The sequence below is a fragment of the Macaca nemestrina genome, chromosome X (assembly GCF_043159975.1).
Source record: "Macaca nemestrina isolate mMacNem1 chromosome X, mMacNem.hap1, whole genome shotgun sequence".
Lineage (NCBI taxonomy): Eukaryota > Metazoa > Chordata > Mammalia > Primates > Cercopithecidae > Macaca > Macaca nemestrina.
This window is the reverse complement of record NC_092145.1, coordinates 20,210,776-20,237,438: the sequence shown is the minus strand read 5'-3', so window position 1 is coordinate 20,237,438 and position 26,663 is coordinate 20,210,776. Positions and strand designations below refer to the sequence as shown.

The 26,663-nt window shown below is 49.7% G+C and overlaps 1 protein-coding gene and 2 pseudogenes across 1 annotated transcript; 2 read left to right on the top strand and 1 right to left on the bottom strand.

Moving 5' to 3' along the window:
* The first annotated feature begins 7,888 nt into the window (after positions 1–7,888).
* Positions 7,889–14,317, top strand: LOC105481391 (small integral membrane protein 10-like protein 2A). Its single transcript, XM_011740953.3, has 2 exons — positions 7,889–8,585; positions 9,502–14,317. The coding sequence occupies exon 1, from the start codon at positions 7,997–7,999 to the stop codon at positions 8,231–8,233; it is 237 nt and encodes a 78-aa protein (XP_011739255.1). The 5' UTR covers positions 7,889–7,996; the 3' UTR covers positions 8,234–8,585; positions 9,502–14,317.
* LOC112426584 (5S ribosomal RNA) lies at positions 14,033–14,150 on the bottom strand (annotated as a pseudogene).
* Positions 14,318–19,261: 4,944 nt separating the features above from the next.
* Positions 19,262–25,541, top strand: LOC105481390 (rootletin-like; annotated as a pseudogene).
* The last annotated feature ends 1,122 nt before the right edge of the window (positions 25,542–26,663 follow it).

The following is a 26,663-nucleotide window of genomic DNA, read 5'->3' as shown; positions in this document are numbered from 1 at the left end:
ACACTTCTCAAAAGAAGACATTTATGCAGCCAACAAACATATAAAAAAAAGCTCATCATCACTGATCATTACAGAAATGCAAATCAAAACCACAATGAGATACCATCTCACACCAGTTAGAATGGCGATCATTAAAAAGTCAGGAAACAACAGATACTGGAGAGGATATGGAGAAATAAGGACACTTTTACACTGTTAGTGGGAGTGTAAATTAGTTCATTCCTTGTGGAAGACAGTGTGGCAATTCCTCAAGGATCCAGAACCAGAAATACCATTTAACCCAGCAATCCCATTATTGGGTATATACCCCCAAAACTGTAAATCATTCTACTATAGAGACACATGCACATGTATGTTTATTGCAGCACTGTTCACAATAGCAAAGACTTGGAACCAACCCAAATGCCCATCAATGATAGACTGGGTAAAGAAAATGAGGCACATTTACACTATGGAATCCTATGCAGCCATAAGAAAGGATGAGTTCATGTCCTTTGCAGGGACATTAATGAACCATCATTCTCAGCCAAGTAACACAAGAACAGAAAAGCAAACACTGCATATTCTCACTCATAGGTGGGAGTTGAACAATGAGAACACATGGACACAGGGAGGGGAACATCACACACTGGGGCTTGTCAGGGGATAGGGGGTTAGGGGAGGGATAACATTAGGAGAAATATCTAATGTAGGTGATGGTTTGATGGATGCAGCAAATCACCATGGCACATGTATATCTATGTAACAAATGTGCACATTCTGCACATGTATCCCAGAACTTAAAGTATAATAAGTAAATAAATAAATAGAAATGAAACAAATGACTACAATGACCACAGAAGAAATAGAGACAATGAAAAGTTACCTTTACTGAACTTTATATATATTTATACCAGTACAAAAAATAAAAATAAATATTATAGTACAAAAAAGGAAAAAAAACACTACATATAAATCAAAATGGAATTTTTACAAAATGTTCAAATATCCTACAGGAAGGCAAGAAAAGAGAAACAGAGGGATAAGAAACAAAGTGAACAAACAGAAAGCAAATAATAAAATAGCAAACTTAAGCCCCAGCATATCAATATACTTACTTTAAATGTAAATAATATAAGAATAGCAATGAAAAGACAGAAATTGACAGTGGATTAAAAAAATAACCCAACTCTATGCTATAAGAACCTCACTTCGAATTTTTACGACATTTCAAAGATTTATTCATTTTCAAGCATGGTTTTATGCTTCTTATAAAAAAATATGTTTTCCGAGGACTACACTTAATTTTATTTTGTACGAATAAGCCAACTACAAAAAGACAAATATTGTATGATTCCACTTATATGAGGTGTCTAGAGTAGTCAAATTCATTGAGACACATAGTCGAATAGCGGTTTTCAGAGGATAAGGGCAGGAGGAAATGGGGAGTTGTAATTTAATGGGTATAGAGTTTCAGTTTTGCAAGATAAAAAGAGCTATTTTGATTGGGCGCAGAACAATGTGAATGTTCTTAACACTACTGAACACTTAAAAACAGTTAACGTGATCAATTTTATGTTATGTGTATTTTACCACAATTCTAAATTTTTTAAATAAAGGAAACAAAAAATGAGACAACTGAGAAACTTTTTTTTTCAAAAAAACAAACAAAACTCCCTACAGTTAACATTGTATCTAGTGGTGAAAGACTGAATGCTTTCCCCCAAGATCTCAAACAAGGCAGTGATGTTAGCTTTTCACCACTCTTTTTCAACGTAGTACTGGAAATTCTATCCACTGCAATAACACAAGGAAAGGAAATAAGGATTGGGAAAGAAGGAATAAAAGTGTCCCAATTTGCAGATGACATGATTATCTAGTTAGAAAATTCCAAGGAATTGACAAAAAGACTCCAAGTGATACTGGTGGGCTGGGGGAGGTCCCCAAACACTGGTTAGACTTCAACCCCAGCTAGTGTCCAGGCTCTTGACACCATTGCGAGAAGGAATGCAAGGATAAGTCAGAAAAGAGTGGAAAGTACAGTGATTTATTGCAAAGCAAAAGTACACACTCAAGAAAGGCGAGTGCAGGCATACTCAGAGTGAGTCATGCAATGGAATTTGGGGCTTCTACCTTTGCAGGTTTCTTTAATCAAGGGGTGGAATATTCACAAAGATTCCTAGAAAAGGTTAGAGATTTCTTAGACCTGTGGCACCACCCATTTTTACACCAAATATGGGTGTTCCTGGAACTGTCCTGGTGCTAGTGGGTGTGTGATTTACTATGTTAATGAGGGTATAATGGCGTCCTAGGTAACACCTAGGTCAAATCCAGCACCATGTTGTGTCCAGTTGATCTTATCCAGCTTGGTCCATACACTGGTTTTTAGGTTCTTATCAGCCCCTAGCTGCCGAGACCAGCTCGGTCGGGGAGACCCTAACCCAGCTGCGCTAGAGGAATTAAAGACACACAAACAGAAATATAGAGGTGTGAAGTGGGAAATCAGGGGTCTCACAGCCTTCAGAGATAAGAGTCCTGAACAGAGATTTACCCACAAATTTATTAACAGCAAACCAGTCATTAGCATTGTTTCTATAGATATTAAATTAACTAAAAGTATCCCCTATGGGAAATAAAGGGATGGGCCGAATTAAAGGAATACGTTGGGCTAGTTAACTGCAGCAGGAGCATGTCCTTAAGGCACAGATCACTCTTGCTATTGTTTGTGGCTTAAGAATGCCTTTAAGCGGTTTTCCGCCCTGGGCGGGCCAGGTGTTCCTTGCCCTCATTCCCGTAAACCCACAACCTTCCAGCTTGGGCGTTAGGGCCATTATGAACATGTTACAGTGCCGCAGAGATTTTGTTTATGGCCAGTTATGGGGCCAGTTTATGGCCAGATTTTAGGGAGCCTGCTCCCAACACCTAGCTTCTGCTGCTATTTCAACAGTTTCTTTTGCTAGTCATCTGAAACTGCTGTCTGGAATTTTCTATTCTTCTGCAACCACACCGCATTATTCCTGTCTCACAAGAAATAAGAAAAAAAGTTCAGCTAGGTTGCAGGATACAAGATGAACACACAAAAAAATTATCATATTTGTACATACTAACAACGAACAAGCATGTGGAAACTGAAATTAGAAACATAAAATCATGTATAATTGCTTCAAAGAAAGTGAGCTCTTAGGAGTATATTTAACAAACATATATAGGATCTGAATGCTGAATATTCTACAGTTTTGATGAAATAAAGAGTATCTAAATAAATGAAGAAACATACTGTGTTCATGGGTTTGAAGAATTCACACAGAAATTATGTCAATTTTCCCCTAAATTGGTCTGTAAATTTAACACAATTTTCAGCAAGACTTTTTGTACCCATAGACAAGTTTATTTTAAAATGTATATGGACAGGCACAAGCCCTAGAGTAGCTAAAGAAACGTTCAAAAAACAGAGAAAAGTCATGCTACCCCATTGATATGGTCTGGATGTGTATCCTCACCCAAAACTCATGTAAAATTGTAATCCCCAATCTTGGATGTGGGGCCTGGTGGGAGGTGATTGGATCATGGGGTCAGTTTCTCATAAATGGTTTAGTACCATCCCCTTGGTGCTGTTGTCATCATAGTGAGTGAGTTCACACAAGATCTGCTTGTTTAAAAGTGTGTGGCACCCCCCAACCTGTTCTCTCTCTTTCTCCTGCTCCACCCATGTGATGTGCCTGCTCCCCCTTTGCCTTCTGCCATGATTGTAAGCTTCCTGAGGCCTCCCCAGAAACAGAAGCTGCTATGCTTCTTGCACAGCCTACAGAACCGTGAGCCAATTAAACCTCTTTTCTTTATAAATTACCCAGTCTCAGGTATTTCTTTATAGCATTATGTGAATGGACTAATACTCCCATATTAACATGTACTATATCCAAACAATAATAAAGACAGTGTAGTACTGTATAAAGAATAGACACGTAGGCCGATACAACAGAATAGAGGACACAGAAAGAGACCCAAGTCTGATTTTTGACAAAGATGAAAAAAAAGTTCAGTAGAGGAAGGATACCCTTTTCAACAAATTGCGCTCTAACAATTAGACATTCATAAACAAAAATTGAACCTGGACCTAAACCTCAAATATCATACCAAAGTTAACTGAAAGGGGGGCACAAATTTAAATGTGAAATATAAAACTATAAAACTTCAAAAAGAAAACACAGGAGAAAATCTTTAGGACCTAAGGCTTGGTAAAGAGTTCTTACACATGACATCAAAACCATGATCCATAAATAAGAAGGACCAATAAACTGTATTTCATCAAAATTTAAACCTTTTGCTCAGATAATGGCCTTAATAACAGAATGAAAGGACAAACTACAGAATGGGAGGAAAATATTTATAGACCACATATCTGTTAAAGGACTCGTATCTAGAAAATATAAAGAAGTCTTGAGATTTAACTGTAGAAAACAGTCCAACTAGAAAATGGCAAAAAACACTTTACCAAAAAGGATATACAGATAGAAAATAAGCACATAAAATGATTTTTCACCCTCATTATTGGTATTTGCCTAATCAGATATCACTATATGCCTATCAAAATGTTTAAAATAAAAAATAGTGATAACATCAAATGCTGGCAAGGATGCAGAAAATCAACATACTCATAAATTACTGGTGGGAATATAAAATGCTAGAGACACTCAGGAAACAGTTTGGTAGAGTCTTACGAAACCTAACATGCACTTTATGACCTAGCAAATCACACTTAGACACTTATCCCAGAGAAATGGACATTTATCTTCACACAATAAGCTGTAAATTAGTATTCATAGCAGCTTTATTTCTAATAGCCAAAACTGGGAATACCCTGAGTGAATGTTTAGACAAACGGTGGTACAACCATACCAAGCAGTACTACTCAGCAGCAAAAAGAAATCAAGAACTATTGACACTTCACACCCCCTACAACTTGGATGACTCTCTAGAGAATGGTATTGAGTGAAAAAAGTCAATTCCCAAAGGTTGCAATGCTATATGGTTCCATTTGTTTAACATTCTTGAAATGATAAAATTACAGAAATAGACAACACATTAGTGGTTGCCAGTCATTAAGGAGGGAGAGCGGGATGGAAGCAGATTTGGTCAAAAAAGGGCAGCTTGAGGGAATTCTGAATAGGATAGATGGATTGTGTCAATATCAATATCCTGGTTATGTTACTGTACTATAGTTTTGAAAGATATTAACCAGTGGGACTGGTTAAAGGGAACATGGGATCTCTGTATTTTTTCCTAAAATTGCATGTAAATCTACAATTATCTCAAGATTAATAATGTAATTAAAATATTAGTTGCAGTTCTATAAATTAACAATGAACACATGGAAACCAAATGTTTGACATGTAATCAAATTCACAATACCACTAGCAGTCACTCCAAAGAGGATGAAATAAATCTAACATAATATGTGCAGAGTGGCTGAAAGTGAGTGCAAAGAGGTAAGCCAAAGGAGGTTTTTTTTTTTTTGGGAAATGGAATATTTTTGTATCTTCATTGTAGTTGTGGTTACACAAATCTTTAGATGGCGTAAAATTGTTAGGACTATACATGTGCACACCCACACGTTAATGAAGGTTTAAAAAAATATTCCAAGCGAAATCAGGCCTGTAGTCTGCTGAACAGTAATGTATCAATTTCAATTCCTGATTTTGATATTATATTACATCAACAAAAAATGTTACTGTTGAGGCAAGCTGGATAAAAGGCACAAGGTCTTTTTTGGTATTATTTTTGAAATTTCCTGTGAGTCTATAATTATTTACAAACAAAATGTTAAAAAGTAAACGAGATGAGGCCAAGGAGAGGTTTCAGAAATGGCTGGAAGCAATAGGGTCTGCAAATGAATGGGTTTCTATGTGGCTTAAGTCTATATTTCTGTGGCCCTTTCTTTTTCAAATATTACTAATTTTTTTCATTGTATTATACAAGGAATATGTATAGACATACATTTGGATATACATACATATACAGCGGAGTAAAAAGTTTAAGTCTCCCATTGTCTTAACCAGAACAATATGAAGCAATTTGATATATCTGCCCTGGCTTTTTCCTTTTTGTAGTAGAGGCAGTCTCATTCCATCTCACCCCATCGTAGAGTGGCAGGATCATAGCTTACAGTAATAACGAACTCCTGGGCTCAAGCGATCCTCCCACCTCAGCCTCCTGAGTAGCTGGGACTAGAGGCATATGCTACCACACCCCACTAATATATTTTATTTTTTGTAGAGACGAGGACCTTGCTATGTTGTCTAGGCCCAGCCTTAAGTGATCCTCCCATCTCGGCCTCCCAAAATGCCGAGATTGCAGGCATGAAATACCGCACCCGGCCGGGGCGCAGTGGCTCACGTCTATAATCTCAGCAATTTGGGAGGCCGAGGCAAGTGGATTACCTGAGGTCAGGAGTTCCAGACCAGCTTGGCCAACATGGTGAAACCCTGTCTCTACTAAAAATACAAAAATTAGCCAGGCATGGCGTCCCGCGCCTATAGTCCCAGCTACTCAGGAGGCTGAGGCAAGAGAATCGCTTGAACCTGGGAGGAAGAGATAGCAGTGAGCTGAGATCATCAGCCTGGAAGACAGAGTGAGGCTTAGCCTCAAAAAAAAAAAAAAAAAAAAGACTAGAAAACAGAAAAAGAAAGAAAAGAAAAACCATGCCCGGCATCCTGCCCCAGCATTTTTTTGATGCATGTATACCCATGCATGGATGTGTTGTGTTGTTGATAAAATCGTGATGTCCACACAATAACCTAGTGACTCTAGAACTGGCTTTTTTTTTTTTTTTTTAACTCGACCATGTAGGTAGGACAATTGCCCAATCAGTGCATATGGATCCGCTGCGTTCCTTAAACAGTTAGTGGGATACCACAGAGATGATCAGGCGTGACGGTGAACAGGTATTTTGAGAGTTCTTAAATACCCACGTCAACCTTTGTTGTGAAAACTGGGATGGGGTCGGGTGAACCTACTTCTTGTTGACAGTTTTTCAAAAGTCATGACCATAACGAAGTGCGAGCATTTCCCCACTTCATTAAAACAGTCTGAAAAAACGCTACTGGGTTTTGATTGGGTTACCTTTAACAAGGATTGAATGAAACCACGAAAGGGCTTTTAAGCACACCGGCAACAAACAAACAAAAAGGCCATAAACAAGAGCAAATGAAAACCCGAGACGACCTGGTGCAACCACCGGGGCAAACAATGGATTAAGAGTGCTTGGAAAGGGAAGGACAATGGGGAAATTCGCCAATAAAGAGATATACGTGACCAGCAAATATACCAGAAAGGGAAAAATGCACGCGTGTGGGCTTGATGGCACTCTGTAGCGCAGAGTTACTGCACCATGCTGATTAAAGGTACAATGGCTTGGCTGATCAGTTTTCAGGGGAGACCGTGGGAGAAGGGAAGTGATATGAACAGGCAGAGGCTTCTACATGTGCTTTCTGTACAGAATCAGCGTAGCGGTCCAGATTGTCCTCCTCCACTCCTGCTCCACCCTGGTAAATGGTATCAAAGCGATCCCTGGCAGCTCCACCCTTCAATCCACTCCAGCCTCGGGAGGTGCCCGGAAAGAAGCGGGGCCGTGTGGGCGGGACCGGGCAGTGGGAGGAGCTGAGCCTGCGGGGCCTGTCTAGTAGGCGGGGTCGCGACGCTGACGGTCTCTCTGCGGCTCCCGCTTGCGGGTGTGGCTACGCCCGCAGCGGAGCTATGGCGGGGGCGGGGGCGGCCCACAGTGAGGAGGTGTGGAGGGGGCGGAGCTGTGCGGGATCGTGGAGGAGGTGCCGAGGCAGCGGCAGCCTGAGCCCAGCTCCGCCTGGGGAACACGAGGGCGGGGCGCGGGAGCGGGCGCGGGGGCGGGGCGGACGGGGCTCCGGGCGACCCGTGGGGTGCGCTAGTGCTTGGGTCCCGGCGCCCTGAGGCTAGCGCTCGTGCGGGTCAGTCGGTCGGCGGGGCCTGCGCGGGGCCCGGGCCCATGGCGGCGTCGGCGGCTCTGTCTGCGGCAGCGGCGGCGGCCGCCCTGTCTGGCCTGGCGGTGCGGCTGTCGCGCTCAGCAGCGGCCCGAGGCTCCTACGGCGCCTTCTGCAAGGGGCTCACGCGCACGCTGCTCACCTTCTTCGACCTGGCCTGGCGGCTGCGCATGAACTTCCCCTACTTCTACATCGTGGCCTCGGTGATGCTCAACGTCCGCCTGCAGGTGCGGATCGAGTGAGCACCGGCGGCGGTGGCGGAGGCCCGGCTGGAGGGGCGCCCGTGTCCCCGCCCGCCCCCGGCCGGGTCGCCGGCATGAAGGACAGCTGGGCCGCGGCGAGGGGTGGAGGCGGGGCGGCTCGGGCCCCTGCACTCTAGACCTACGCCGTCCGGGCGGGACCGCCCAGCCCTGGCCCCAGCCGCTGTCTCAGCCTGGGGAGCCCGGATCGCGCAGAAACGCACTGAACGGGCATCGGGCTCCAGAAACTACCTGGGCTCGGCCTACCTGTTGCCTCACATTGGCCAAAGAGGGGGAAACCAGAAGGAGGGAATTCTGCTGCGGCGACTTGACTTTCCAGGCCCCGAGCAGAAAGGTAGGAGGCGACAGGTTGGAATGGGGGAGGGGCGGTGGCTCTGCCCTCCAGATGTCAGGGCGCCTTGGCGGTCAGGGGGAAATATAAATATGGAAGGCACCGGGGCAAACCAGCCCAAAGAGCTGTGGAGCGCAGCTGAGGAAAGGAAAAGCAGCCGCAGGCTCTCCCCTCCTCCCCAGTCATGATTGCTGGATAGGGTGAGGGGCGGACCCCTCCCGCCCACGTCCCAGTGCCTGCCTCCCTTTCCACAGAGGCCCCCAGGGTGTCCCCTGAACCCTGAGGAATGGAGGGTAAGGGGCTGGGGGCGGCCCCGGGCAGGCCCTAGAGGAGCAACGATGCCCCCACCCTTCTCTTCCCCAGCAGTCTGTGGGCATAGGGAGGACCGTTCTCTTCTAGGCTGAGCCCTGTGTCTGGTCTGTTCTCAGCCCTCAGCCCTGGGACTCTCTGCAGCTCCTGCACAGCCCTTGGCAAAACTGCCTCCTGCCCTGTCTTTGGGGCCAGGGGACTGGTCTCTGCCTGCTCCTGCTGTCCCTCATGTTCTCCTGCCCCTACCTGAGGGCACCCCCCAAGCTCTGCATTTGGAGACAGGGAAGAGTGGGAGAGACGCATTCCTACCGTCCCCTCCCCCACAGTCTTGCTCTTCCGCCATGTCAGCCCATGCTCCCTAAGGCCCCTAGCTAGCAAGGCCCTCCCAGGGCCAGAGTCGCATCCTCCAGCCCCAGACGGCCTCTAGAAGCCTACTGTGTACTGAAGTGATCTGGGCAAAAGAGACCTCCCTGAGCACACAGCAGCTCTCAGCCTGGGGTGGGCAGAGCAGATGGAGAAGAGGCTTGCAGAGGAGGCCATTCCTGGGGGAAGCAAGGACGTGTGTGGTGGCCAGGCAACTGAGGTCCCCATCTCTTTTTTTCTCTTTCAGGCATTGGCGTTTGTAGGCGGTGACCTGCCCCTTCTTTGGCCTTGCCAAGAGTCTCATCCCTGCCTGGGGGCACCTCTGGCCCTGGACTTGCCTGGGCAGAGGCAGCGTGAAGGACGTGAACAGGAGAAGGGCCTTCCTAGTAGAGGCACAGCATGGACAAAGGCTCACGGGGTGGGGGTGCCCAGGGATCGAGTCCTGGCTTGGGAAGGAAGGTCTGAGTTCCCTGGGAACTGAGATCTGCTGGCAGCACTGTGAGAGGTGTATTTCCCCCTTCTAATGACAGAGGAAACTGAGGCTTTGGGGGGGGGTTTACCCTTGACACGCAGATAGGAGGAGGAGGAACTGCATGTGCCCCTGGGCCTGCAGGCCCCCACACCCCTCCCCAGTCTTCTCCAAGACCTGGCATGGTGGGAGGAGGGAAGGGGAAGTGGAGAGGGAAGCATAGGGCTCCTGGGGCACCAAGGGAGAAAGGGGCCTAGGGGTATGGAATCTGGGGATCTCACTTTCTTTGGAGCAGTACCGAAGGTCACAGGGAAGATCAGGAGGACAGACAGCTGAGATGGGAGACAGAAGAGATGGGCCCCAGGACCCCTGGGGAGCCAAGCTCTCCCCAACAGCCTAACTTCCCCACCCCACCTGGAGCTTCACCAAGGGCTCCTCAGCAGTGCAGTGGCACAAGCCTCCCAGTTTGGTGGGCAACTGGGGGTGATCTTGGTGTTGTGGCTCCTGGAGACACACATAACCAGGAGGGTGAAAGGATAAACTTGGGGTATGCTGGGGCTGAGACCCATGGCATGACCCCAATTCTCTCTCCTCAAGTTCGACCCCCCATCCCCAGGACCACACAGGAGAATCTCATCTCACGGCTTGGATTGGTCCTGGGGGCCCCCGGGTGTGCTGCTAGCCAGTGTACAATGGTCAGGAGCAGCCCAGAGGGGAGCCAGGAAGAGACCCTCGCCCTCACCCTCTTTCCCCATTTCCGCATCTCTTGCACTGGTACCCCGAGGGCCACGTTCTCAGTTCCTGGGACTGAAAACTGCAGCAGTCTGGCCAGCTCCAGGGACAGAGTGGCCCAGCCACCTACCATGTACCCTCCTCAGCTGCCCACTGGACTCAGGTCCTGCATGAAGCTGTCCTCCTGCCTCACCCCAGAAGAGGCTGGACAGTGGCTGCCTTGTGCCCCTTGCAGTCTTCCACATCCAAGGCCTGATGACGTGCCTCCTTGTCCCAAGTTTCATGGGAACCCCTGACCCTGCTGGCCCCTCTCATCTACCCCAACCCTGTCCACCCTGGACCACCTCCAGGGGCCTGTCAGCCTGCTGGTCCCCCCAACAGATCTTTGGGGGCAGCCTCTATAGGACAAGAGTGGCACAGGGCTGGAGGAGAAGAGGAGTGAGGAGCTTCCTTTTGTCTGATGCACAGATGTGGCCCTTTCAAACCCTGGTGTCACCCTCTGGGTGACTGGATCCCCAGCTCCACCCTCTTCCTGGGCCAGCCAGGAAGGATGGAGGAAAGCTCTTTGCTGATTGCATGTGTGGGAGTGTGGGGGGTGACTGAGCCCTCCCCATGCAAGGGGCTCGGCCTGGGACCCTGGAACCTGCTTCCCTACTGGGAGAAATGTGCATCAGAGCTGCAGGGGTCCCTACCCTAAGAGACCCCTGACTGCAGGGAGCCCCACCCCATAAGAGGGGCACGGAAGTCCATGTCCGCCCACCCCCGGTGGCTCCTGGTGTGGCTGTATTGGCCTAGAGGGGCTGGCTGGGGAGGGGCAGGGCCAAGCCCTCAGCATCTGCTCCTGTCCCTGCTTTTTCACCCCTGCTGCCTGAAGTGGTAGCCCCGCCTGCTGCTTCTCCACCTCCCCTCCCCACCTCTTCTCTCCCCGATGGGGCCCTTGCTGCGTGATGGGGTCTCCATGCACTTTATTTATTTGCAGTCTGTTTTCCAGGCAGTGGAGCTTCTAGACACCGACCGGAATGACATACTTTTCTATGTGTGATTCACTGTGTACTGGTCAGCACAGGCTGGCCAGAGACATGTTCTTGTTTCTGGTGTTGTCATGTCTTCTTGTTTTCTCTAAGTTAAAAAAGAAAAAAAAAAAAAGTCCTTGGTTTAATACACTAAAATCCCAACTGGAGGCCTCCCGTGTCTGGTGGGGGTGATGCAGTGGCCCTGGGTGGAGAGAGGCCCCATGGTGAGGTCACCGGCTCCCATGGCCAGGAGCTGGCAGGGAGAAGCCTCTGGAGGCTAGGGCTGGGGGAGGCTGTAGCAGGCTGTGGCGGGGACCATGTTTCCTGTTCAGAGGCTGTGCTGAGACCCGACTTGACCCGGGCCACTGCCCCATGAGAAGCAGGCAGCAGCCTATCCTGGCCCCGAGAGGTAGCTGCTTGTCCTGTTGACAACCTTTGTTCAAACGATCCAAAACATAAGTCCCCTTCCGTTTTAGCGCCTGGTGATCAAAAGTGTCTAAGTCAGTAGAATCCTGAGGGTGGACTAAGGTGAAGTGAACTGAAATGACGCAGGTCATTTTGTGTAGCACTGAGACTCCTCTCCTTGCCTGAGGCCACCTCCCACTGCCTCCCTACCAGCAAGGTTACTTCAGAATCTTGGAGAAGATAAAGGACCTGGCCCTGGAAGCCTGCTTCCCTTTCCCAATGTTGGAGGCAAACTCTGGCCCATCAGAGCCCCCTTTCCTAGTGGCTCCCACCGGAGAGCGCTTCCTAGTGGCTGCTATAAGCATTGGCAAACAGGCAGAAGGCGGGGGAGGGAGGGCGGAGGGTAGTATTAGAGGAAGCCCCACAGGGCCCCGGTGGGGAGGCATCCTGAGGACACAGGGCTATGCTCAGATTCAGGAGTAGCCTGGGTTTAGAGGCCCTGGGGGCACTCCTGTTGCCAAGGGCTACCCAGGGGTCAGAGCACCCTGACAAGGAGGAGTCGTCCAAAAGCACTGGTGCTAATGCCCTATGGCATCTGCCACCACAGGAGGAATGGACCCCAGTCCTTAAGCTTCCCTCCCCTTTGTCTAGATGGTCCTCTTCATCCCCACTCCATGGATCACATGACTTGGCAAACCAAGATGGGAAATGATCCCCCCAGAGCCTGACTCCAAGGCCTCTTGAAGAGGGAGGACCACCCCTCCCATCCCTGCTACAGAGGAAAAGAAGGCAGGAAGGCCAGTTCTGCTCCGATGGGACCCCAGGAGACCTGAGCCCTGAGCCCAGCTCTTCCACTTACTACTGTGTGGTGCCAGGCAAACAGCACAACCTGGAGTTTTTAGTAAGGCTCTGTTGGGATGCTTGTAAGCAGTGAATACAATGTCTGTTCATTGTCATCAGGTCTCACCTGGAGCAGCCTTGTTACTGTGGGGAAAAGGAACCAAGTGAAGGGAACCGACCTCTGATGAGAGCCTGTCATGTGCCAGGCACCATTCTAGGTGCTTTGCATTCCTAATCTCATCATAATCCCACAACTACCTAACCGTTATCTCCATTTTACAGAGGAACCAAAGACAGTAACCAAGTCTGAAATAGAACCCCAAGAAGAAGCTCTTTTCCTGAGCTACCAATGCCCCCTGGAGAGGCAGGGAATTGGGCTGGAAGAACGGTGGAATGGAATAGCAAAGATGGAAGATGACCCTGTCCTTTCTGGGTGGGGTCCAGAAGAAATCCAGGGCTTGGATGAGGGGTAGACCTGGGAGCCTTCTCCAAATGGAGCTCCCCAGTGGGAGCAGCTGGGGCCACCCTGAGATGGGTCCACCTGTCTTTCTTCCATTCCACCTCTAGAGATTGACTGGGACCTAAGAGACTGAGTCAAGAGAGGGCAAGAGGGCAGCTAAGTAAGCGGGAAGTTCCAGGGGCAGCAGAGCAAATACATTGAGAAATGGGAAATATGAAGAGCATGCAAAATCCCATCCTACTCCTACCCACCCTACTCCCAAGGGAAATTGCTGGGTTTTGGACGAATTTTCACTTCGTGTGCATCTTTTATGTATGTAAAACTACAAACATACTACTTTGAAATCTGATTCCACTATTTTATGTTTGTCTTACCATGTTATTATGCATTTTCCTACATCCAAAGCTACCTAGTATCTCTTTTGTATGAAGGTTTCATCATGTATCCCCCAGTGCCCTTTGGTTGTTTTTCTTTGTTGTCATTTATTTTGGTGGGGGTTGGTTTGCTTTTTATTGTTGTTTTTCCTTGTTTTTATAAGTGATACAGTGACAGATGTCGTTGTGGATAAATGCTGTGGCACAGTCATGATCAATTCCTTGATACATATTCCTAGAAAGTACACCAAAGGGTATGCATGGCTTAGGGCTTTTGATACTCTCCAGAGTTGGGATACCAAGTTACACTACTCACTCCAGTCAGGATGAGAGTTTTTTGAGACAATGGTGGCAATTCTGATTCAATAGATTAAAAAACTTATTACTACCTTTCATTACCTCAAACTGGGTGTATTTCCCTTCCTTCAAGATCAATATAATATTTAACCCATCACTTTTCTAAAATGTTTCCCTTAAAAAAAAAAAACCTACAGCACCTGGTATTCCTGGCAGTTTCCCCTTCAAGCACTAACCAGCCCCAACCCTGCTTGGCTTCCAAGATCAGACGAGATTGGGCACATTCAGGGTGGTATGGCTATAAATGCATATTTCCTTCTTGACCATCTCTATTTTAAGGCTAGAGCTAACTCTTTTTCCTAGGAGAGAGAACTTGATCCTTTCCTTCTACTCTACTTTACCTATCCCTGAGTCTCACAACGGGTTTGTCAGTCTCTCAGTTTGATAGGTTAAAATAGTTTATTTTGATCTTTTATTTTGTATTCCTTTGAATACATAATGAGGATTAAATATTTTCATAGGCCTATTGCTTAGTTGTCCTTCTGTTTTCAACTATAGAGAGTAATTTTTTTTTTTTTAAAAAAAGGAAACGAGATATGCCTTTTATCATTCAGTGATGGGTAGCAACTTCAGGTGAGGATGTCAGTTTGAACTAACTTGAAAGAACACCACCCTAATCCACTGCTTCCCCACCTTCTTTTCCAAACACACCATAATGATGGATAGCATATTTTTAAAATATTTTAAAAATAGTAGCCATTCTCAAAAGTGTAACAAGAAACCTCTAAGACCCAGAAGCAGAAGGAATGCAGAGCAGTAAATGGGACCTGAAGCTTCATAGCCCTTGGAAGCTAGCAAGGGAAACAGGTCTGAGAAGCTAGGAAAGAGAGCTAAACTGTGGGCAGGTACTGCATGTGATAGGGAGCCAGAACTAGGTGTTCTGTATGGGTCTAGGTGGTAGGAAAATGTTTCCATCATGAATGAAAACTAGAATATCTTGATCTATCCACCTCAGGTCTCTCCTGAAAATGAGTCCCCTGCTTAAACCATGGTTTGAAATGAAGTGAAACATCTAGACTCTCAATTCCTAATTCTGCACTGTGCTCAGTGCAGGGTCTGGATTTGTACCAATATGCCAAAAAAAACAAACAAAAACAAAAACAAAACCTCAAGTGGTGAGTAGGATATGTATATACACAAAATATACCGCTGGGCCCCTTCAGTTAAATTAAACAACACTGAAGACAAAGGAAATATCCTAAAAGTCACTAGAGAGGAAAGACACATTATCCATAAAAAGAAAAGCAAGCATCATCCACAACAATGGGTGCCAGAAGACAATGCATCAGTAAGGGTTCAGTTGCAGGAAACAGAACTCACTGTAGCTGTTTTAAACAGAAGTTCAATTGAACCATGGACCAGGTCCTTACAAAATTATTTCAAGGCGGAAAGAGAGAAAGGTAGGTTGGGCCTCTAAAAACACTCTCAGGGTACCACAGCAGAACTGGCTCATTAAGGTAGGTAACACTTGTACTCAATTCAGATGGTAGGAAATTGGGAGCCCAACACTGAAGCTATTAACTTCAAGAAGACATTCCTGTAGCTGTGATTCAGAGATCAGAAATCTGCTGTCATATCACAACCACCTTTTGACACCATGAAGCTAGTTACAACACAAAGGAACACTGAAGCAGGAAAACATAAAGTCTGCATGACTGTGTTCACAAGCAGAAAGACCCAAAGAAGCAGGAAGGTGGCTGCTGCTTCCCATCCATCATTTCAGTCTCACCCAAAAGTACCTAACTGGTGGGATATCATTCATATTCAGAACCTCCTACTACAGGGTAATCTGAGAAATACAGATTTGGACTTTTCTGACTGTGAAGTCCAGGAAGGTACATTAGGGGATTGGGATGGTTACTTAGTCTCGATTTTCCATGTGTCACAATGTCTTCAAAGCATGACAAGAAATCCATAAGCCTAGAACTTATGAAAAAATGTGAAATGAACACCTTCGGACACATAGAAGAACTTGGACATTTTACTATCCATCAACTCTTGCTGAAACAATTACTGAAAATATGTATGTTAGCAATAAGAATGAGAAACCCACAAGGAAGGAATGGAAGTCAAGAAATAATAGCAAGTAAATGGTAATTAAAAGGGGTTTAAAAATATCAACATACATTGATGGTTAAGCAAACAAGGAAGGAGAAAAAAAATAACATATTTATTGAGAACTTACTTTGTGTCAGGTACTGCTCTAAGCACGTTACATGTACTAAATAATGTAATGCCATGACCCTAAAACAGAAACTTACATTATCATTCTTTATAAACATGAGGAAACTTGGGCTCAGAGCAGTGAAGAAACTTGCCCAAGGTCACACACCTGGAGGAGCAAAGATTTGTACCCATATAGTTTTTCTCCTGAGTCTGTACTCTCAGTGTGTACTCACACTTATAAAAAGAGGGATGGGTAGAAGGAAATGTATGGAGAAGGGGAGGAGAAAAGTTTTCTGTGCACTCATAACAAGCTTATACTAAAATTCAAAACAATAACATGAGAATTGTGGAGATAGAGTGCTGGGGGAAGATAACATGGGTAAGGCTTTTGTTTTGTCAGGAAAAGAATTGAGCTGCTGAATAACTCGAAAAAATATAATTTTTAGTGTGCATGTTTAAAATTTAAGGTTAGGAAGATCCTGGGAAGGTGGTGGAGTAGGAATCAGTCTCCCCACTGAGATAAAAATTGCACTGACAGACCCCGATATAGCTATTTTGGAACTCTTCAGTATATTGAAGACTTGCAATTTCCATGGGAAAGTTTGGAGGTAAAGTGTGTTCTTGGTCCACTAGCAACTATCCATCCAGCAGCCCCAGCCCTGTGGCAAGCACAGTGCACATGTTAATGGAACAGTTTCCACATAGCTTACATGAGCAAGGGTGGGCAAAAAGGAACTTGCCCTCCCAATATTGCACATCTGTACTCAGATAGCTGATTGCTGCTCGTGATCACAGACTTGCAGACAAAGAGGCGGGTGACCATTATTGTTGCACCTCTCTTCATTGTTGCAAGTCCCTCCCGCTCTGGCTGAAGCAACTTCCCAAGATTTAAAGGGTTAGCACCACTTTTCCTTTTCCTTCCTTCATTTTACCCTTTTCTCCTTTTGGAAGCCAGAGATTAAAGACTAGGACGTTCAAAAACAACTGCACATATGGGGGAAATCAGAAAGTGACTGCACATGCACAGGGAAAGCTGCAGGCTCAGAAAACACCTGAGAAGATCTTAAGTTTACACCCCAGGCTAATCTTTGGCAAAGAAAAAACCTACAGCAATAAAAAGAAACACAATAAATAAAAACAATAACAAAATCAGCAAACACCAAGGAAGGGGAAGAATCTGGTTTCCAAAATTCTCACATTATTAGATTCAAATGTCTAATTTTCAACAAAAAATCACAAGGCATACAAAGAAACACGAAACTATGGCACATTCAAAGGAAAAAAAATTAAATCAATCAACAGAAACAGTCCCTGATCTAGTATATATGACAGCAGATCTACTAGACAAAGACTGTAAAACAACTCTCTTAAAAATGCTCAAGAACTAGGCCGGGCGCGGTGGCTCAAGCCTGTAATCCCAGCACTTTGGGAGGCCGAGACGGGCGGATCACGAGGTCAGGAGATCGAGACCATCCTGGCTAACACTGTGAAACCCCGTCTCTACTAAAAAATACAAAAAACTAGCCGGGCAAAGTGGCGGGCGCCTGTAGTCCCAGCTACTCGGGAGGCTGAGGCTGGAAAATGGCGTGAACCCGGGAGGCGGAGCTTGCAGTGAGCTGAGATCCGGCCACTGCACTCCAGCCTGGGCAAGAGAGCCAGACTCCGCCTCAAAAAAAAAAAAAAAAAAAAAATGCTCAAGAACTAAAGGAAGATGTGGAGAAAATCAAGAAAGTGATGCATGAACAAAATGGAAATATCAAGAAAGAGATAGAAAGCCTAAGAAAGAAACCAAAAATAAACTGTGGAGCCAAAAGGTACAAAAGCTGAAATTTAAAAATCAGAAGAGGGGTTTAAAGGCAGACTTGAGCATGGCAAAAGAAAGAATCAGCAACCTCGAAAATAGGACAATGGAAATTATCAAGTCTGAGGAACAGGTAGATAAAAGATTGAAGAAAAGATGAACAGAGCCTAAGGGACTTGTGGATACCACCAAGCCCATCAACATATGCATTGGAGAAGTCCCAAAAGGGAAAGAGAGAGAGAAAGGGGCAAAGGAAATGTCTGAAAAAATAATGACCAAAAACTTAACAAATTTTATGAAAGACATGAATATAAACCTCCAAGAATCTCAATGAATGCCAAGTAAGATGAACTGAAAGATGCCCCAAAACCAAGGCACCTTATAATGAAACTTTCAATAGACAAAGACAAAGAGAAAAATCTTGAAAGCATCAAGAGAAAAATGACTCATCATATACAAGTGATCCTCAATGAAACTGTTAGCAATTTTATCTTCAGAAACATTAGATGACAGAAGGCTGTGGGCTGATATATTCAGCATGCTAAAAATATGTTGACTGGCCGGGCGCGGTGGCTCAAGCCTGTAATCCCAGCACTTTGGGAGGCCGAGGCGGGTGGATCACGAGGTCAGGAGATCGAGACTATCCTGGCTAACATGGTGAAACCCCGTCTCTACTAAAAATACAAAAAACTAGCCGGGCATGGTGGCGGGCGCCTGTAGTCTCAGCTACTTGGGAGACTGAGGCGGGAGAATGGCGTGAACCCGGGAGGCGGAGCTTGCAGTGAGCCGAGATCACGCCACTGCACTCCAGCCTGGGAGACACAGCGAGACTCTGTCTCAAAAAAAAAAAAAAAAAAAAAAAAAAAAAAAAAAAAATATGTTGACTAAGAATGCTATATCTGGCAAAACTGTTCCTCAAATGTGAGGGAGAAATTAAGATATTCCCAGATAAACAAAAGCTAATGGAGTTTGTTACCACTACACCTGTCCTGCAAGAACTGCTCAAGAGAGTACTGCAAGGTGAAATGAAAGGATAATAGATAGGAACTCAAAGCTGTATGAAGAAATAAAGATTCCCCCCTTCTTTCCTCCCCTATTCCCTCTTCTCTTTTCCTTCCCTTTCTCTCCCTTCTCCTCCCTTCTCCTTCATCCTTCCTCTTCTCTCAGATCCCCCCTGCCTCTGCTTCCCTCCTCTCCTGTCCTTTCCCATCCCCTCCCCTCTCAACCCCCATCCCGCTCCTCCCACGGCTGTGGTCACATGGGGCGCAGCGGGATTTAAGCTTAATCTGCCTGGTGCTCAGCACAGCAGCCTGACTGTGGGGTGTGCTGACTGAGCTAGTCTTGGGGTCCTGAAGAAGGGAGCTGAAGGGATGCCCACAGACACCCCACCATGAGTTTGGGGCTGTAGAGGGCACAAGAGGCCCAGCTGACGCTGGAGACGGTTATCCAGACACTGGAGAGAAGAGTCCTGGGCCAGGAGAAGGGCTTGGGCACACGGGACCTGGCCCAGGACCCTCAGACCATCATCCTACCTGTCCGCATCAGGGAGATTGTCACCTGCAACCTCTCCCGGCCTGAGCGCCTAGTCCCACTATGGACCACAGAGATGGCACTGCTGCTCTCACTGCAGGAGAAGAACCAGCTGCAGCAGCAGGAGCTATCGCACGTGGAGGACTTGCTGGCCCAGAGCCACGCCAAGCGTGATGAGCTCACCATTAAGTACAATGCGCTGGAGCAGCCTGTGCGTCTGGAGTCTGGAGAGCTGGAGATGCAGGAGCCCAGGGGGCTGCTACAGCAGAGTGTGGAGCTGTGGAGGCAGCTGCAGGAGGAGCAGGCCTCCTACTGGCCGCAAGCTGCTGGCCTACCAAGAGGGCCAACAGCGGCAGGCCCAGCTTGTGCAGCAGCTGCAGGCCAAGATTCTCCAGTACAAGAAGAGGTGCTCGGAGCTGGAGCAGCAGCTGCTGGAGAGATCGGGAGAGCCTGAGCAGCAGCGACTGAGGGACACAGAGCACAGCCAAGACCTGGAGAGCGCCCTCATCCAGCTGGAGGAGGAGCAGCAGAAGAGTGCCAGCCTGGTCCAGGTGAATAGCATGCTCTGAGAGCAGCTGGACCAGGCAGGCTCGGCCAGCCAGGCTCTGAGTGAGGACATACGAAAGGTGACCAGCGACTGGACACACAGACGCAAGGAGCTGGAGCAGCGGGAGGTGGCATGGAGGCTCAAGGAGGAGTCCTTCAACGCCTACTTCAGCAATGAGTACAGTCGTCTGCTACTCCTCTGGAGGCAGGTGGGGGTCGGGTGGCTGGTCAGCGAGGTGAAGATGTCCACCGTGAGGGACCTGCCGTAGCTGGGAGGGGAGCTGGCCTGGAAATCATGCGCTGTCCAGGAGGGGGGTTGGTACAGAGCACGGGCCTGCGGCTGGGGGATAGCGGGGCTGAAGCGGCCCTGGAGAAGCAAGTCCTGCTGCAGGTCCAGCTAGAGGAGCAGCTGCAGGACAAGGTGCTCCACAAGAAGGACCTGGCCCAGCAGCAGATGCAAAGCGACCTGGACAAGGCCGACCTCAGTGCCAGAGTGACAAAGCTGGCCCTGGCAGTGGAGCGTCTTCAGAAGCAGAATCTGGAGTAGGATTAGATCAACAAGGCTCTGGCAAGCCTGAGGCCCTGGAATCCCTGTGGCTACAGGAGCAGTAGGCCCTGGAGACAGAGGATGGAGAAGGGCTGCAGCACACCCTGAGGGACCTCGCATTGGCCGTCCTGTTGGACACTGAGATGGCGTCCAGCTGAGCGGCTCCAAGCACACCACGGACGCATCCGAAGGCAGCCTGTGGGGCTCTCGGGCCAGAGGATCCCGTCCCCACCACAGCGCTCCTGGCCGGGTAGCAGCCCTTCGCCCCACCGAGGCAGGTCCGTGGCTAGCTCAAACTCCTCCAGGCTCGCCCTGATCCACTCTGCCCTACACAAGCGCCAGCTGCAGGTCCAGGACACGCGTGGGCACTATGAGGCAAACCAGGACCTTCTGGGCACCCTGTGGAAGCAGCTTAGTGACAGCGAGGTTGAGCGGCGGGCCCTAGAGGAACAGCTCCAGCACCAGCAGGACAAGACCGATGGCGCCATGCAGGCCCATGAGGACGTCCAGTGTGAGGTACAGCGGCTGCTGAATGCCAATGAGCTGCTGAGCAGGGAGAAGAGCAACCTGGCACACAGTCTGCAGGTGGCCCAGCAACAGGCCAAGGAGCTTCTGAAGGAGCGGGAGAAGCTGCAGGCTGCCCAGGAGGAGCTGCAGCGCCATGGGGACCGACTGAGGAAGAGCAAGAGGATGCGGTGCAGGATGGTGCATAGGTGCCTCAGGAGCTTGAGCGCAGCCATAAACAGCTAGAGCAGCTGGAAGGCAAGCGCTCAGGCCTGGCGAAGGAGCTGGTGGAGGTGAGGGAGGCGCTGAGCTGCCCCACACTGCAGCGGGACATGCTGCAGGCCCAGAAGGCTCAGGTGGCGGAGGCGCTGACCAAGGTTGAGGCTGGCCGGGTGGAACTCGAGCTGTCCATGACCAAGCTGAAGGCAGAGGAGGCATCCCTGCAGGACTCCCTGTCCAAGCTGAGTGCCCTCAACGAGAGCCTGTCTCAGGACAGGCTGGATCTGAACCTCCTTGTCGCCCAGCTGGAAGAAGAAAAGGCAGCCCTGCAGGCCCGGCTGAGGCAAGCGGAGCAGGAAGCCACTGTGGCGCAGGAACAGCAGGAGCGGCTGGAGGAGCTGCGGCTGGAGCAGGAGGTGGCGCTGCAGGGCTCTGGAGGGCCTGGAGGGCTGGAGTGGCAGAGGACCTCCAGGAGGCGCTGGAGCAGCAGCTCCCCAGGCTGCTTCATGAGCTCAGCCGGCTGCAGGAGCAGCTAGCTCAGCTCTCCCAGCAGCTGAGCGGGCAGGAGCAGGAGCTGGAGCAGGCCCGGTGGAAGCCACAGTGGCAGGTGAAGGCTCCGGAGCGAGTGGCCCAGGAGAAGGAGGCGCTAGCCAAGGGGCGCACTGGCCTGGCTATGCAGCTGGCTGCAGCAGAGCATGAAGGCATCACCCTGTCAGAGGAGGCCACACGCCTGCGCTTGGAGAAGGAAGCCCTGGGGGCAGCCTGTTTGAAGTGCAATAGCACCTGGCTCAGCTCGAGGCCTGTCGGGATCAGGCTGGAAGCCGGTGGGCAGGTCCTGCTGTTGGCCAAGGAGACCCTGACTGGGGAGCTGGCGGGGCTGCGGCAGCAAATAATAACTACACAGCAGAAAGCCAGCCTAGACAAGGAGCTGATGGCTCAGAAGCTGGTGCAGGCTGAGCGGGATGCCCAGGCCTCTCTGCGGGAGCAGTGGGCAGCCCAGGAGGAGGACTTGCAGGGAGTCCAGCCCGAAAAGGAGGCAGCATGGCGGGAGCTGGAAGCCAAGAGGGCCCAGCTGCAGAGTCAGCAGCAGCGTGAGCAGGAGGAGCTGCTGGCCCAGCTGGAGATCGAGAAGGAAGGGCTGAGCAAGGAGATCGCTGCCCTGCAGCAGGAGCGCGATGAGGGCCTCCTCTTGGCCCAGGGTAAGAAGCAGCAGGCCTTGTCTCTGAAGGGGTCTGAAAAGACTCCGTCAGAGAAGTTGTCAGAGAAGTTGATGGGTACAAGGCACAGCCTGGCCACCAGTTTCAGCGGGAGCTGCTGGAGGCCCAGCGCAAGCTGCCTGAGGGCCAGGAGGACCTTAAGGTGCAGCGCCAGGAGGCGGACAAGCTGTGGCGCAGTCTGGGCGAGGGCGCCAAGGAGCGTGAGGCACTGCGGGCCGCTGGGAAGAAGGTAGAGAGCGAGTGCATCAACCTGAAGTTTACCGATGAGGACAAGGAGCAGAAGCTGGCACTCCTAGAGGAGGCACAGGCAGCCATGGGCAAGGAGGACGGTGAGCTTCAGACTGGGCTGCAGGAGGTGGAGTGCTCACGGCTGGAGGCTTGGAGGGAGCTACAGGAACTCTGGCGTCACATGAAGATGCTGGACAGTGAGAATACCAGGGTGGGCCGCGAGCTGGCAGAGCTGCAGGGCCGCCTGGCGCTGGGCTAGCGGGCAGAGAAGGAGAGCCGGCGGGAGACCCTGGGCCTCCGGCAGATGCTGCTGAAGGGCGAGACCAGCCTGGAGGCGACGCGGCAGGAGCTCCAGGTAGCCCAGCGGAAGCTGCTGGAACAAGAAGGTGAGCTCCGGATACGCGAGCGAGGCCTGCTGGGCTCCCTGGAGGAGGTGCGCGGCACCGAAAACCAGCAGCTGGACCACGCCCGTGGCCTGGAGCTCAAGCTGGAGGCTGCGCAGGCCGAGGCTGCGGAGCTGGGCCTGCGGCTGAGTGCGGCCGAGGGCCAGGCACGAGACCTGGAGGCTGAGCTGGCCCGCGTGGGGGTGCAGCGGTGCGCAGTGGAGGCCCAGCTAGGTGGCCCAGCTAGGTGGCCTGCGCTCCGCTCTTTGCCGCGGCCTCGCCCTCGGTTGCGCGCCCAGCCCAGCCCAGCCCAGGCCAGCCCCGCCACCGGTGCCGGGCTCCCCTACCCGGGATGCGCCCGCCGGAGGAAGCGGGGAAAGGCTTAGCCGCCCCAGCACCTTAGAACGCAGCCCTGGGTCCCAGCCACCATTTCCAGGACCTGCCACCTCCCCGGCTCCTCTAGACCTGGACCCAGAGGCAGTGCGCGGGGCCTTCCGGGAATTCCTGCAGGAGCTGCGGAGCACCCTGAGAGAACAGGACGAACTTCGGACCCAGAGTGCCCTGAATCGCCAACTGGCCGAGATGGAGGCCGAGAGGGACACCACGACCTCGAGGGCCAGGCAACTGCAGAAGGCGGTGGCTGAGAGTGAGGAAGCCCTGCGCAGTGTGGATGGGCGGCTGAGCGGGGTCCAGGCGGAGCTGGCGCTGCAGGAGGAGAGCGTGCGGCTCAGTGAGCCGGAGCGCCGGCCCACGCTGGACCAGATGGCCACACTGGAGAGAAGCCTGCAGGCCACAGAGAGCGAGCTCTGGGCCAGTCAGGAGAAGATTAGCAAGATGAAGGCCAACGAGAGAAAGCTGAAGGGCGACAAGCGGTGCCTGGAGGAGATGCTGGACGCCTCCGAGAGCCGCACCATCAAGCTGGAACTGCAGCGGCACTCGCTTGACGGGGAGCCGTAGCGCAGCCACCTGGGCCTGAGCGACCGCGAGGCCCGGGCCCAGGCCCTCCAGAATCAGATGGACTCTCTGCAGAGACAGGTGGCAGACAGTGAGGTGAAGGCAGGGATCCTGCAGCTGAAAGTGGAGTGGTTGAATGGGGCCCTGGCCAAGGTGGAGGAAAGGGAGGGGCTCCTGCGGGTCAAGATGCGAGGCCTGGCAGAGGCCCTGGCCTAGAGCAGTGCCAGCCTCAACCGCACCCAGGACAAGAACCTGCATCTACAGAAGGCTCTGACCGCCTGTGAACCTGACCGCCAAGTGCTCCTGGAATGGCTGGACGCTGCCGGGCAGACGTTGTCTGAGGCAGGGAAGCAGAGCAGCTCCCTTGGCGAGCAGGTGCAGACGTTGCCAGGTGAGGTGGCTGACCTGGAGCTGCAGCGGGCGGAGGCCGAGGGCCAGCTACAACAGCTTCGGGAGGTGCTGCAGCAGCGGCAGGAGGGCCAGGCTGCAGCCCTGCATACGGTCCAGAAGCTGCAGGACGATCAGAGGCTGCTGCAGGACGATCAGAGGCTGCTGCAGGAACGCCTGGGCAGCCTGCAGCGCGCCCTGGATCAGCTGGAAGCCGAGAAGCGGGAGGTGGAGCGCTCAGCCCTGCGGCTGGAGAAGGAGCTCGTGGCCCTCAGAAGGGTACTGGACAAGGTGGAGCGAGAGAAGCTTCGCAGCCATAAGGACACAGTGCCGCTGAGCGCAGAGAAGGGTCGCCCTAACCGGACCCTCATGGAGGCTGACCTGGAGCTGGCCGAGGGCCAGAGGCAGATCTAGCAGCTGGAGGCGCAGGTGGTGGCACTGGAGCAGAGCCACAGCCCAGCCCAGCTGGAGGTGGACGCGCAGCATTAGCAGCTGGAGCTGCAGTAGGAGGTGGAGCGCCTGTGCAGTGCCCAGGCTGAAGGCACCCTAGAGGCATGGGAGCGGGCCCACCGCCAGAGGGTGCGCGAGCTGGAGGATCAGGTATCCACACTGAAGGGACCAAAAGTTGCAGCAGGAGCTTCCAAGGAGCTCAGCACCCTTCTCCCCATCCTCAGGCCCCCCAGAGAAATAAGCCCCTGCTGGCATCTGGAGAACGGCCCTGTGCCCAGGACAGGGGAGGGCCCTCCTCTTGGACACCCCACCCAGAGACCGGTCCCTTGGGGGCCTCGAGCTGAGGTGGAATGAGGAGGAGCCCCACTGGCAGTGCTGAGGAGAGGTACTCCAGCTCCAGGCCTGGAGAGGCTTCCCGGCATCGCCTGGGGACCCCACCTCTGTCCAGCCCCCCTTTTCCAGGATGAGCCACTGTAGATTGTACAAGGTCTTCTTTGAGAGGTTGAGCCAGGGTTGGAGAGAGCCCTTGTCTCTGGTCAGCCCTGGAGCATGGGTTCGTGGGAAAGAGGAAGGGGACCAGGCCCAGGGCAGGGGTCAGAGGCCCAGGCTTCCAGAGATCTCTCAGCCTTAGTTCAGAGTGTGTGTCAGGAAATTCCTCAGAGAGCTCAGAGCCCCTACTCTGTATTTTTACACCTTTTTACAATGTTAACTGCTCAGAACTGTTTTCTGTAACAAGAAGACCTCTTTTGCTTAAAAAAAAAAGTCTCAATAAATACATGGGCAATTATAAAAGAGAGCATTATTATAACAACAATTTGTAACTCTACTTTTTGAATTGTGCATGGCTTAAGAGATTAACACATTTTAAAAATTATTAGTCTAAAAGATTGTATTATTGTAACTTTGATTTGTAACTCCACACTTTGTTTCCTACATAACTTTAAGAGATGAATGAATTTAAAAGAATTATTCGTTTATGTTCTTGGGAATACATTGTGTAAGGATGTAAGCCTGTGATGTCAACAACTGAAAGGAGTGAAAACCAAGTTGTAAATAAACAGAGTTTTAATATGTTATTGAGGTTAAACTGGTATAAATTCAAATTAGAGTGTTATAACTTTAGGATGTTAAATGTAATCCCTATGGTAAGCATGAAGAAAATAACTACAATATGCACAAAAGGAAATGAGAAAAGAATAAACTGCTCACTACAAAAGAATCAACACAAAAGAAGACAGTAACGCAAGCAATGAGCCCCCCAAAACTATAAAGAATATTAAAAACGAGTGCCAAAATATCAGAAGTCCCTCCTTATTCTTAATTACTTGAAATGTAAGTTGATTATACTGTCCAATCAAAAGGCAGAGATTAGCAGAATGGATAAAAACACATGATCCAAATATATTCTTTCTACTATCAACAGAGTAAACAGACAATGTATATAGTGGGAAAAAACATTTGCAAACTGTGTATCTGACAAAGATCCAATATCCAGAATCTATAAGGAACTTAAATCAACAAGCAAAAACCAAACAACCTTGTTAAAAATGGGCAAAGGACACAAAGAGACATTTCTCAAAATAAGACATACGAGCAGCCAACAAACATATGAAAAAATGTTCAATATTACTAATCATTAGGGAAGTGCAAATTAAAACCATAATGAGATACCATCTCACACCAGTCAGAATGACTATTGTCAAAAAGTCAAAAAATAACAGATACTGGTGAGGATGCAGAGTAAAGGGAATGTTTATACGCTGCTGGTGGGAATGTAAATCAGTTCAGCCACTGTGGAAAGCAGTCTGAAGATTTCTCAAAGAACTT

Coding starts and splice junctions, on each gene's coding strand:
- LOC105481391 (XM_011740953.3), top strand. CDS start 7,997: ATGGCGGCGTCGGCGGCTCTGTCTGCGGCAGCGGCGGCGGCCGCCCTG.